This window comes from Pituophis catenifer, unplaced genomic scaffold (assembly GCF_029215685.1).
Source record: "Pituophis catenifer annectens isolate HBS135680 unplaced genomic scaffold, rPitCat1.0.hap2 SCAF_11, whole genome shotgun sequence".
In the NCBI taxonomy this organism is placed as follows: domain Eukaryota; kingdom Metazoa; phylum Chordata; class Lepidosauria; order Squamata; family Colubridae; genus Pituophis; species Pituophis catenifer.
The window spans coordinates 2,451,239-2,464,917 of NW_027256891.1; the positions used below are offsets into that span (position 1 = coordinate 2,451,239).

At 41.1% G+C, this 13,679-nt stretch overlaps 1 protein-coding gene across 1 annotated transcript; it reads right to left on the bottom strand.

Annotated features, from left to right (window-relative positions):
- Positions 1 to 2,918: 2,918 nt before the first annotated feature.
- On the bottom strand, positions 2,919 to 12,938 carry YIPF6 (Yip1 domain family member 6). The gene is made up of 7 exons (XM_070951727.1): positions 12,869 to 12,938; positions 10,029 to 10,157; positions 9,301 to 9,379; positions 9,094 to 9,136; positions 8,318 to 8,443; positions 7,397 to 7,554; positions 2,919 to 4,771 (listed from the first exon to the last, which is right to left on the bottom strand). Exons 1-7 carry the CDS (start codon positions 12,923 to 12,925, stop codon positions 4,656 to 4,658), a joined length of 708 nt encoding a protein of 235 aa, XP_070807828.1. The 5' UTR covers positions 12,926 to 12,938; the 3' UTR covers positions 2,919 to 4,655.
- Positions 12,939 to 13,679: the final 741 nt, after the last annotated feature.

The following is a 13,679-nucleotide window of genomic DNA, read 5'->3' on the forward strand; positions in this document are numbered from 1 at the left end:
TCAAGACAATGAAAGAAGGCTAGGTTTGACAATTTATTAAATATATGTCAGTTTCATCCAAAACCTGTCCTTGCACCTCTCCGTTAAAATATAGCATCCTGCAATTTCAACATTTCTTAGAAATGCATCATTCCTACCGTTAGAGTTTACAGGTAGTCCTTTACTTACAACAGTTCATTTAGTGACTGTACAAAGTTAGAATGAAAAAAAGTGACTTATGACCATTTTTCACACTTATGACCATGGCAGCATCCCCACAGTCATGTGATCAAAATTCGGATGCTTGGCCACTGGTTCATATTTATGACGGCTGCAATCTCCCAGGGTCATGTGATCCCTTACCCCCCTTTTGCAACCTTCTGACAAGCAAAGTCAATGGGGAAGCCAGATTCACTTAACAACGGTGGCAGAAAAGGTCATAAAAAGAGAAAATTTACTTAACAAATGTTTCACTTAGCAACAAAAATTTTGGCCTCAATTGTGGCCGTAAGCCCGTATTTTATTAAAAAGCAGTCAGTAAATGTCAGCAACTTTTCAATTCCAAGCCGGTCAAAGGGCCTTCTCATACCACAGATTTGGATACTTACATAACATTTTAAAATTTGGTATTTTAAGAATTGGAAGTGATGAGTTGAAAGTTTTTGTGAGCTACATAATATAGATTTACACCACATATTCCTGTCAGCATATTAATTTATAAAACAATTCTACAATTTACACATATGCCCCAATACACCCTGCCCCAATACAAACACTGGCAATTTTATTGTGTACAGCTTCAATATTAATGGTATCAATTGGGCTCTTTTGTGTGCAGCACAAGATGGTGAGCAATTTGTAGACATGACAGATTATTAAGAACATTCCTAAAATGTATGGAACCCCCAAATGTTGCCCTTCTTTCCGTATCAATCACTTTCAAACCAATCAACGTTCTATACTTTTGTAATATTATTCCGTAGGGTTGTCATCAAATGCATCATCGAATTTAAGCGGTCTTACAAATTTCAGTGATGATGATGATGACAATATCATCATCATCTTCACTGAACAAGCCCATAATCCCTTGCGCAGTGGAGTCTGTGCAACTGAATGGATCTAGCAGTATTTTAATGGCCGGATGCCCTTCCTGTCGCCAATGCGGAGTTTTGCTCAGCAGATATATTCTCATTGTGCCCAGAGAGAGAAATATCTGCCTCTACCTAGGATCGAACTCACAATCTCCTGATTGTGAGGGGAGAGCTCCACCTCTAGGCCACCGCACCACTCCATGATGATGATGATGATGATGATGATATCATCTTACATATTATGTGCTGTATTTACGGGACTTCACCGCAGCCTCTCCGAGGCGTGGAGAAAGGAACCAAAGTCAGCTGCTGCTGCTTCACTCTGGAGGGGCATCGGGTCATTCTAGTGACAGCTTCCAACCACGTTTTCTCGGTTGGTCACAACAGAGAAAAAAAAGAGCACCTTTATTGCTCCTTTTCTGAACCTCAATATTAGGGGGGGGGAGGAACTTATTACAAAGCCAGTCACCAGAGCAGAGAATTTACTACTCGTAAACAAGCATTTGTGTTAGTGGAGAAAAGACAGGCTGCTATTTAACCAGCAAAAGGTAAATTAAAAAACTCTGTAAGTCTCATCAGAGTAACTGAAACGTATCGCCAATACAGACTAGTTAACATCACACTTCAAATTTCTTAGTGAAACGTTAGAAAAAAATAAGAAAAAAGGTACGAAGAGCCTTGGTGGCACAGCAGACTAAAGCGCTGTTAAGTAAACACCAGCTGCCTGCAATTACTGCAAGTTCGAATCTCACCAGACTCAAGGTTGACTCAGCCTTCCATCCTTTCGAGGTAGGTAAAATGAGGACCCGGATTGTGGGGGCAATAAGCTGACTTTGTATAAAAAAGAACACCGCTCGGAGGGGGGGGGGCAAAAAGCCCTACTAAGCAGGTATATACAAAAGTATGAAGGCTCTTGCTTAATACATTGTAAGCTGCCCTGAGTCTCCGGAGAAGGGCGGCATATAAATCGAACCAATAAATAAATAAATAAACAAACAAACGGTTGGAACAAGCATGTAAAAACCTGCACCTCATTACAGGACATATGTTATCAAAAGAGGTGGGATTAACTACATCAAATAGCTTATTTTGTTTCAGGTTAATTGACTACTTTTAGAGATAACATATTGTCTCAGTAAAAAAATAAAACCAAAGACCTATAGCCGTATCTCTCATCCGGAGGAACAACATTCTTCTGCCAAGCAACTCCATTTAAGTGCTAGGATTCAAGTCAGAAGAGCGACACCAGCTTCCCTTTCTAAAACCAGATGTTTTTCCTAATGATGAGGAGTGGAGATATTTTCAAGCAACCAAACCGGCTGTCAGGGTTCCAAGTAATACATCCCTAGCAAACAGAACTCCAAGGCAAGCAGGTTCCTCAAAGAACGGGTTTATTGGACATGTCATATTGGCACAGACTGGTGAAAGCCGACTCTAAAGGTTCCCACGGTTTTCACCTTATTAAAAGTTATTCCCCCTTTTCCCAAACGATCAGTCACATGGTCCAATCAAGGTGCTGTTCGGTTGCTTGGAAACTTTACTCCTCCTCTCTCCAGCCAGCTGTGGGAATGTCCTTGGTTCTCAGGGGAAGCGGTTTTGTTCTGGCTACAAAACCCCAGCGATCTCTATTCCCCCTTCCCTACCCCTCAGCTCCAGTGTGGCAACACTGAAGCCTCCAAGATGGCCTCAATCAGGCCAGCTTCAGAGTTGACACCAGCTTAAGCTGCTGTTGTAAAAAAAAAAAAAAGAAAAAAAAAGCAGGATCCTTACCTCTGGTTTTGACCAAGAGATTTCCTTTTCAGCAAACTTATTCAATTACCTTGTAATCACACACACAAAACGAGTGAGTTAAGTCTGATTCAAAAGAAAACTGTTTATTTGTTAAAAGTATATGCTGCCCATCTCACCTCTAAATTACTATGTAAAGTTTTATTTCCAGGCCAAATCTGGAATAACATATATTGATCCAGAGAAGGATAAAGTTGACATTCGTGTCTAATTAGAATGATATATGAAATAAAAATTTCACAAGGAAGATTAATTTTAAAGGATCCAGCAAGTATTTTAAAAAGAACTTTCCTTACACAGAGATTATTTAAATTCAGGTTGTTATAAGCAGAAATATCTTTAAAGAGGTCTCCCCACAGATACCTTTACATTTGAATAGAAATAATATTCCATATCAACTTGCTCTTTTCTACATTTGATGGCAAACAAAGCAAGGAGAACAAAGCCATTTATCCCAGACTTTATTTACCTGAGAGAAACAAAAGCCCAACAGCTAGAATTTTAGGGGAAAATAAAAATGGGGCCTGTAAAACCCACAGTAAAGAAAAAACTGCAGATATTTTCAGTAAGAAACACAAAGAAGCAATTTATATATTATATAGAACAGCTTTTACTCTTCAAAACCCCGACAAGTATGCAAGAAAACAAACTTAATTTAACAGGTAATATAATAATACAAAATAAAGTATTACACCGTGTGAATTAAACTGCGTATCAGTAAGCTGTCAGCTACCGCCTACATCTCGCTAGGCAAGAACAAAGAATTCCATTTCAAGAGCAGCTTCGTCCAGAGGCTTCACAATGGATGTGAATGTGCAGAAACCAGAAAGTACAGCTTGTGCCACACCTTGCTACATAAATAAGTTTCCTCATTTTATAATGAAAAAGTCAGAGAACTCACAAAGGAAGCCCGTAACCCTATTCACAAGTCATTCTAGAAGACCAAACATCCCCGCAAGACAGGCAGCGGGATGCCAGGTCTGACGCAGCTGAAATCCTTACTGTTGACCAGGCTCCACTCGGAGGGTCAGAAGTTGAACTTCGTGTTTCGTGTTTCCAGGATCAAGACTTCCCGTGCCAGAATCGCTCGGCATCTCTACACTTAACGGTAGCTGCTGATTATTCTGGTGCAAATTTATTTTTTTGTCTCCTGCATTAAAGAGAGATCCAAGATCTCTTGTGGCTGATCTGGGCCAAATGGCTTTATTCTTGTCTTCTTCCACAAGACCTTTTGGACCCATGCGCAGGGAGCGAAGAGAGTGCGCTAATTCGAACAATTAAAAACAGATGAAAAAACTAAAAAAAAAAAAAAAAAGACAACGCCTCTTTCTTGCACCCTTTCCTTTTAGTTTTTGGACACTAAGTGAAACTGGATAGCATTTCCCATCCCAAGAAATCAAACGTTCTGAAACTGCAAGACAGCATTCTCCTAAAGAAGACCTGCGGCCTTCTGATAAATCCAGTAACTGTATATAGTCCATATTTTCTTTTGTCAACTATCTTGATGGCCCAAGATACGATTACATCTAGCCTTTCTCCTTACTGGAGGCTCACACAGAATCAGTAGAAAAGAGAACTCAGTCGGGAGAGGCATCAGTAGTGCTCTTCAAAGGAACAGGAGTGAGGGAGTTGGAGGCCTTTTGTGAAGGAACCTGCCGGCCTTTTCACAACATTCATTATAAATATCGGAAGAAACAGAGCAAGAGGCGGGCAGGTCAGCCACAGAGAGAAGTTTTCATTGGAAAGCAACAAAAACACCTTCATTCGGTTTTGCCGTCTTTGCCGAGAGCGCCTTCGCTACGGCGTAAAGGTGAGAATCATCCAACTGATGACAAAGTAGAAAAGGAAAATGGGGTAGACGACCAGAGCTTTGCGGTTTGGGGGTTGGCTGTCTGCCAGGAAGGCCGTAGAGGCTGGGAAAAGAAACAAGGAAGACCACATGTTGGACAAATAGGCACCAGGAATATAACACATCAAATCAAATCAGCCTCACGTCCGTACCCTCAAAACCCATGGCTCTTTGCCAGCCCCCGGCTCTTCCCTCCCTAAGGGGCAGTACAAACTGATGCTTGGATCTGGAGTGGATCTGGCCCAGGAAAGCTTGCTCTGATTGGCTGGGGGGGGGAGGGGGCAAATAGAAAGGCATCCCCTCCACTGGCCACGGAGGAAAGGCTGCTCTCAGGCTGGCACTCCAGGAAGGAAAGCTGGGTCCACCTGGCGTGCAGCCTCACCAGGAGGATTCCTGACTTCTCAAAATCTAAGCTTGTCTCCCTCGTGGAATTGGCAACTTGGGAAGCAATAATCATTTATTTTTTATTTATTTGCATCATTATTTTTATAAATAAATCAAGGCAGCAAACATACCTAACATATTTACCCATTCCTATGTTCCCCCAAATAACAACTCTGCGAGGCAGGTTGGGCTGAGAGAAAGTCACCCAGATGGCTTTCAAGACTAAGGCAGGACCTGAACTCAGAAGCCACTTTCTAGCTGGAGCCTAGACTAACTGAGATCATCATTACAAAAGCCAAAGAAAAAGGCTGCAAATAAATAAGCTGGCTGGTTGTTCAGCTTTTTTTTTTTTTTTTTAATTTGATTTATATGCCGCCCTTCTCCGGAGACTCAGGGCGGCTTACAATGCGTTAAGCAATAGCCTTCATCCTTTTGTATATTTTATACAAAGTCAGCTTATTGCCCCCACAAACTGGGTCCTCATTTAACCTACCTTAGAAAGGATGGAAGGCTGAGTCAACCTTGAGCCTTGGAGAGATTCGAACCAGCAGAAATTGCAGGCAGCTGTGTTAATAACAGGGTGCATTAAACCACTGTACTACCAAGGCTCAAGAATATTAATTCTTGAATTAATATTATTAAGAATTAAGAATATTAATTCTTAATACAAGAATATTAATTCTTGTGCAATTTTAATTAATTTTGAAAACCGGTGTGATGTAACGATTAAAGGTGGATTAGTACTGAGCAGAACCAGACTGAAATCCCCACTCAGCCATAGAATACGAAGGGAGACCTGGGCCCAGTCCTTCTCTTGGCCCAGCCTGCCTCACAAAGTGGCTATAGGAATAAAACGAGGTTCCTGGAGAAGAAGCACCCGGAGATCATGCAGAAATGGCAGGGTTATATGGACAGTAGGTACCTTGGCTTCCCAAAATAAAAACAGAAAAATGTTTTTAGAATAAGATATGTAAAACAATACGGATTATTCTTATGCCAGTGAGGAAGTACCAGTCCATTAAAATAAAAATCTCAATTTCTATTAAAAAAACACCCCACAGGTTCACCTATTCTAATTGCAGTCGGAAGCAGCAGCTGTTGGGAAAAAGCCTGAACTTTTCTCCTTGCAATCCTGCTTGAAAACAGAAGAGCAAAGAGAAGAGACGTCCTGAGGCAGACAAGGTGGAAAGACTGGATAAAAATGACTCTATGCCTCCGTCCAGCCCGGCTTGGCCATCCAGGCAGACCTCACGCAAAAAAGCTGTTCATGCCTGATCTATACTCGTTTAGACTGAAAAACTCACAAAATATATTTTTTTTTCAAAAGGAATTATGCTTCTAAAATTAAACAAGTCAAACAGGATGGAAATATGTATACAAAATCATAATCCGGATAACCTAATTGATACTAATAGAAAACAAGTAGGGTAAACATTTCCTTTTATTATTCAATTAACATTAACATATTTACTCATCTCAGGAAATATAAATAAGTCCCAAAATCCATAGAATTCTTGATCCCAACAAACAATTCTGCCCAGGATAAGGGCCTTTTTGGAAACAAAGCCTCAAGACATCCCAAGGGAAACAGCGTTAAAAATCAGAAGTCTTATGGCCCCCCCCCTTCCCCCCCCCCCAAAAAAAAGGCTGCTCTGAGACACCTTCAAGAGTATATTGGGAGGCAGAAATGCTCAGGTATTACTTTATCCTTATTTTGAGTCCTCATGTCAAACTTCTGTTCATTAATTCTTCTGTGCGAAGTTTGTCCTGGAGTTCTTGGTGTTCTCCTGGCAGACATTTTATTTCCCATCCAAGTAACATCATCAGTATGAACAATTGTGGGATTTCCTGCCTCACTATATAAAGTAGCTGGCCCTGCCAGTTTTTGTGGAGATATGGTTTTTCTTGGTGTTCTGTGATTATTGTTTCCCTCCACACGGCTTGTCTGTAATCTGCCTAACCAAGCCCCTTCCCCTCCTTTCTGCACCTCCACCAGACCCCAATCTAAGCCATCCACCTCATGCATTTGGTGAAGTGAGTTATAGCTCTCAAAAGCTCTTAAAAGCCTTTTAATAACGTTAAGTCAGGAGAGGGACTGTTGACCTCTTTCTAGCTACTAGAAATTAACATGGCTCTCCTCCTACACTGCATATGATACAGTTAGTGAATTCATTTTCTGCTGCTCCTGTTTTTTTAAACAAAGCTTGTAATGCAGATATGATATGCAGATGAACTCAAGAATGACCCAATGGTCCTCGTTCCCATGTACAGAGATCATTCTGATGGCTTTCCATTCCCAACTTACCTAGAGTTGACCAGCCAAACATTGTTATTACGACTAAAAGACGCACAATGAAGCCAACGGTTCCACTGTTTGCTATCAGTACAAGCCTGCAGACCAAAAGAGCCACGGTGAGGGGCAGGATGCAGTAGCCCAGGACACAAAGGCTCTGGAAGAAAGATCTGGGCGAGAAAGAGAGACACCTTGGTAAAGGATCATGTGCAAAGACAGGAGAGAAAAAAAGAACCGCCAGACAAAATGGGCCCTAAACTGTCTGTTATCCACCCGCCTGTCATTAAAAGATTTTAGAAAGCTTTCACAAAGCCAATTGTTTTCACTTTCTCCTTGATGATCAAGCTAGTAGCAGAAAAACAACATGTTTAAGATGAAAATGTTTAAAGGCTGTTTTAAAAATTAAGATGTTTAAATAAATATAACATGGGCCATTTAAAAGCACTCCGGTTAATAGGGCAGGATCCTTAGGCCACAAGCATTCCCCAACTTCTATCTTTTGGGCCTCCAGAGCCCCTGCTCTCAAGAGCATGCTAGGGATCTATTGTTTCTTTTTTAAATAACAATAGTGTTATTTGCTTTCAATAAGGCTCACCGTACTTTACGGCTTCAAGATAAAAATTCTGAATAAAAACAGCCTACCGTGTTTCCCCGAAAATAAGACCCTGTCTTATATGTTTTTTGAACCCTGAAATAAGAGCTTGGCCTTATTGCCATGCGCGCAAAAGCCTGATTGGGCTTATTATCGGGGATGTCTTATTTTGGGGGAAACAGGGTACTTCTCAAGACCAGAAATTGCCCCCGTCAGGTATGCCTTTATGATCCTAAGGCAAAAACTGTCTGTCCCTGAATTAAAACAATCCTCATCTGGAGAATCCCCAGGAAGACAAACTCTTCCCCCACCCCAGAAGAAGGGCTCTCCGGGTCTCTTACATGGTTCCTCCCAGGAGCTTGGAATTTAGTGTTATGACAACTGCTCCAAACCAGATGATCACAAACACTTCTGCAAACTGAGGACCTCTGTCTTCTGTGCTATCTGCCGCTCCTCCCTGAAGCATTCTAGAGAAGAGAAATGGATTAGGAGAAAAAAGCTGATACCTCTCTTCTGATTTATTTTTTAGGGTTTCTCTTTCCTGTTTCAAAATGTATCAGTGATTCTAGGCTAGAATTGGGACAACCCACGGCAGCTAAGATGGACTATCCTAGGATAAGTATCTAGACACCCAAGAATGTTTTAGCAATCTGGTCAGACAATGGCATTATAAGAAATAATCTTTATTTACTGTTGTGCCACTCTTTTATTTCTCTTTATGATGGTCTGAGTATCCTTCTCAGACAAGAAATATGGGACAGAAGTACTGAATAAAAACTGTGGCAGAAGAACCCTACTCCACCTGACTGTCCCATCCCTTGGTCTAAGGCACAGAAAAAGCTTAAAAATTGGTGGGGTAGGTTTATAAAGGAAAGGTGGATTGTAAATTCTGTAATTAAAATGCACAAAAAAAAATGAAGGGCAGCCTCTTATGCAATGTATAGATCTTAATATTCATATGCATGTTTATTAAACCAAGCCCATACATTTAGTTCTTGAAGTAGTGCTCCATCGGAATTTGTAGTATGTATTGTGTTGCATTTATATTTTGCCAGTGAATAAACACAATTTTAGAGCACTAAGGGGGGGGGGAGGGAAAAATAATATAAGTACTTACAGTGCAAGTAAAACACACAGGATTAATGGACCCCATAAATCCCCTGCAAAGAAATAAATCATACAGATTTATTAAGGGAACACAAAATTGGCAACCCCAAATGTTCTGTTTCAAAGTTCTCCCTCCCTCTCACGTTACACTCTATTCTGAGGCAAGTATTTTGCTTTCACAGAATTTAAGGTTTTCAACATTATTTCGGGCACCTACAGTCTCTGAGGAGGGCGCTGCTCTTTTTGGGATACATAACATGGACAAATTTCTTTCCAACTGCTTTCAAATCCCGCATCTGAAAAATTCAATGAAAGTTCAGTCAAAAACAAGTTTAGATAAGATACATTTACATAAGTCATAGCAATGCTAATTGCAGTGATTGAACTGAATTTCTCTTTTCCTGTTTCTAGTGCTGGTAAAAAATTAATTTAAACCTACAGATTCCAATTTTGATCAAAGGGGATTTCACTACTCAGCTTCTTATTCAACCCTGCAAACTAAGTGATTCATTAAAAGGAGAGATGTCTCAAATGAATTATTTTTAAATTATAGTAATTAACAATAATGCAAACACATCTTCAAACTCAATACAATATTCCAGGAAATCTCAACTCTGAAAGTTGACAAACAGGCTTAAGATTTCTTGGAATACTCTACTGAGCTTGAAAATGATTTTTGTATTACATAAATATTGCTTATGAGAGAACAAATTGAGGCAGATAGCAGGAAAAAAACATACAAAAATTAACTGTAACAGGATAACGGTAATCTGACACAAAGCAACTGAAGCTCTTTTGTAATGGCTTCATTAATATTGCCACAATAAACCGATTTATTAAAATCATCCAATGTTGATATCCTCGAACACCTTATTTTTGCACTTTATTGCCAAGAACACTAAGAGAAATCTGATGGAAATCTCTTCCCTTCATCAAGGCACTTACAACGGTATCTTTTACTGGTTCATCTAATGTGGAAAAGTCTTCGTCTGGGGTATTAGAGCCCACAGGAACAGTAATTTCTCCTTCTACAGGGATGTCTTCTGATATTGACACATCTGCAAGACCTGCAAACTGTTTACACAAGGTTTGAAAACGTATTTACTCAGCTATATGTACCAAGCAATTAACAAATAGCACAGCAAGAGTATTTGCATTTGAAAACATTTTGCACCCGATCAATCTGAGATAACAGGAAATATAACCAGAAGCATGCAGAATATTTTGATGTTTAAGCATCCCAAACAAGAAGTGACTTTCATTTCACAGTTAGAATGGATCTAAAGCAAGTCTGAATCCTGATGATATGGCCGAACAGCCATTCTGGTATCAGAACGCTTTGATTTCAAGATGGTTTGATTTCAAGACTTCTTACTACTTTTCATATCTGGATTTAGATACTCATTCACGCCCACATATCACAGAGAGGGATATGAATAGGCCAAACCTGCTTAAATAGACACACATTAATATTCACCCTTCATAGAAAGGCAATGGAACTAGATGTACAGCTACAACAAAATGATCAGAGACAACTGGATTTTGTACTTGTACCTTGTAGCAATGGGCTGAGTTTAGTTCCATTATTAAATGCAGGTAGTCCTCGACTTACAACCACAATTGAGCCCACAATTTCTGTTGCTAAGTGAGACATTTGTTAAGTGAGTTTTGCCCCATTTTACGCCCTTTCTTGCCACAGTTGTTAAGTGAATCACTGCAGTTGTTAAGTTAGTAAACTGGTTGTTAAGTGAATCCAGTTTCCCCATTCACTTTGTCAGAGTGTCATAAAAGTGGATCACTTGACCTGGGGACACTGCAACCGTCATAAATATGAACTACTTGTCAAGCATCCAAAGGACAATAACCGTGGGGATGCTGCAAAAGTTGTAAGTGTGAAGTCATTTTTTCAGTGCCGTTATAACTTTGAACGGTCACTAAAGGAACTGTTGTAAATCGAGGACTACCTGCACGACACCAGGGGCCAGTCCTTTTATTGTACATCTTTAAATCCCAGTTTTGAAAACCGCCCTGGAAGCAATTTGGAAGAGCCTTGGTAGCACAGTGGTCTAAGGCACCATGTTATTAAGCTGGTTATTAAGACCAGCTGCCTGCAATTTCTGCTGGTTCGAATCTCTCCAAGGCTCAAGGTTGACTCAGCCTTCCATCCTTTCTAAGGTAGGTAAATTGAGGACCCGGTTTGTGGGGGCAATAAGCTGACTTTGTATAAATATACAAAAGGATGAAGGCTTAACACACTGTAAGCCGCCCTGAGTGTCCGGAGAAGGGCGGCATATAAATCAAATTAAACCCCCCCCCAAAAAAAACATTTTTTATGCAGAACTGTGTCATATCCTTTTAACCAGGATAATCAGCAAAATAATTTGTAAGGCTTTGGGGGAAGAGGAGGACCGAATTATATCAGAATTCTAGAGATAATTCGGTCCAATTCTCTAGACCAATTCTTGTCTAGACCAATTCTCGAATACAGCTCATCTGTCTGGAACCCGCACGGCATATCGGACATTAATACAATTGAGCACGTCCAATTGTTCTTGAAATAAAAATATTTCACAAGAAGAGTCCTCCACTCACAACAGAATACCTTATGCCACCAGACTTGAAATTTTGGGCTTAGACAACTTAGAACTACGCCGCCTGTGGTCTGACCTAAGTGTAGTGCATAAAATCCTCTGCCACAATGTCCTACCTGTCAATGACTACTTCAGCTTCAACCGCAACAATACACGAGCACAGAATAGATGCAAACTCAAGCTAAACCACTCCAAACTCGATCACAGAAAATACGACTTCAGCAACAGAGTGGTCAAGGCCTAGAATGCACTACCTGACTCTGTGGTTACAACCTTGGACTGTCTACTGTTGACCTCACCCCATTCCTTAGAGGTCTGTAAGGGGTGTGCATAAGAGCACCAGCGTTCCTACCGTCCCTGTCCTAATGCTCCCTTTAATTCGTATTTTTTTTTTTTATTTATTTTTATATGCCACCCTTCTCCGGAGACTCAGGGCGGCTTACAATGCGTTAAGCAATAGCCTTCATCCTTTTGTATATTCATACAAAGTCAGCTTATTGCCCCCACAATCCGATTCTCATTTTACCTACCTTAGAAAGGATGGAAGGCTGAGTCAACATTGAGCCTGGTGAGATTCGAACTAGCAGTAATTGCAGGCAGCTGGATGTTAAATGCTGCCTTAGTAGGAGGCATTAGCCTCCTACGCCACTCAGGCTCACTCATTTTATGTATTCTTTTTATGTATTCAATACATGCTTATCCTGATTACCAAATACGTTCTTGACAAATAAAATAAAATAAATAAATAAAATAAAATAAATAAATAAAATAAAATCAATGAAATAAAAATAAATCAAATAATAAAAAATAAATAAAATAAAAAATAAATAAAATAAATTAATAAATTAATTAAATAAATCAAATAAATGAATAAATAAAATTAAATAAACAAACAAACAAACAAACAAAATAAAATAAAGATGCCGTTCAATCTTAACGTCCCATTTAGGAAGCTCGGGGCGCTAGAACAGGGGTCTCCAACCTTGGCCCCTTTAAGCCTGGAGGACTCCAACTCCCAGAATTCCCCAGCCAGCTTAAAGGGGCCAAGGTTGGAGACCCCTGTTCTAGCACTAGACTGTTTCCCAGCTGTTTCCCAAAGATGGAAGGAAACTTCGGAGCGAACTTTCTGCCTCGCCGCCCTGAGGGTCCCGGCTCGCCCTGGGAACGCCCCGCAGGCCCGCCGCCCTTTCCTACCAGCGGCTTCGTGGCTCCGTCGCCCGCCGCCTCTCCGTCCACTGCCGCCGCCGCCATCTTGATCTGTGGACCGGCGACGTGGAGATGGCGTCATCGCCGCGCGACGGCGCCGGGATGACATCACTCGGCGGTGAGGGGGGGTCCTCCCGACGCACGACGCCGGGAGGTGATGACGTCATGACGCAAAAAAAAAAAAGCCGAGGGAAAAAGCCGGGGATTCCCCGCACTTCGCTTAACAGAGTTGGAAGGGACCTTGTAGGTCATCTAGTCCACCCCCCACGCCTTCCTCTCTTCGCTCTCCGATCGGCCCGGCAAGAGAGGCGCTGCCCAGAGGCCCAGCTGCGAGCTAGAAAGCCCCCAACCTCCCCCTCCCCCGTTTCTCTAAGGCAGGCAGGCAGGCAGGCAGTCCTCGACTTACGACCGCGACTGATGCCAACATTTTCATTGCTAAGCAATTCAATTTAATTGCTTCGCTTTAGGACCTTTTTTGCCACAGTTGTTAAACGAATCACGCTGTCATTAAGCGAATCTGCCTCCTGCCATTGACTTTGCTGGTTGGCAACCAGCTGGGAAGGAGATCCCACCTGATTGCTGCCACCCTCTAAGTCACTTTTCAGAGCTATTCTAACGTCAAGTGGTCACTAAGTGAATGGCTCTAAAACAAAATGATCTGTTAGGGATGTTAATGCGATAACAGCACGGAGAGTGTTTACCGGAGACATAACTTTTTATTTCTTTTCACTGCAAGTACAAAATATTTCACAAGGATAATTGTTTCATTCAAAATAAAGAATCCCGAAATCGCTATTAA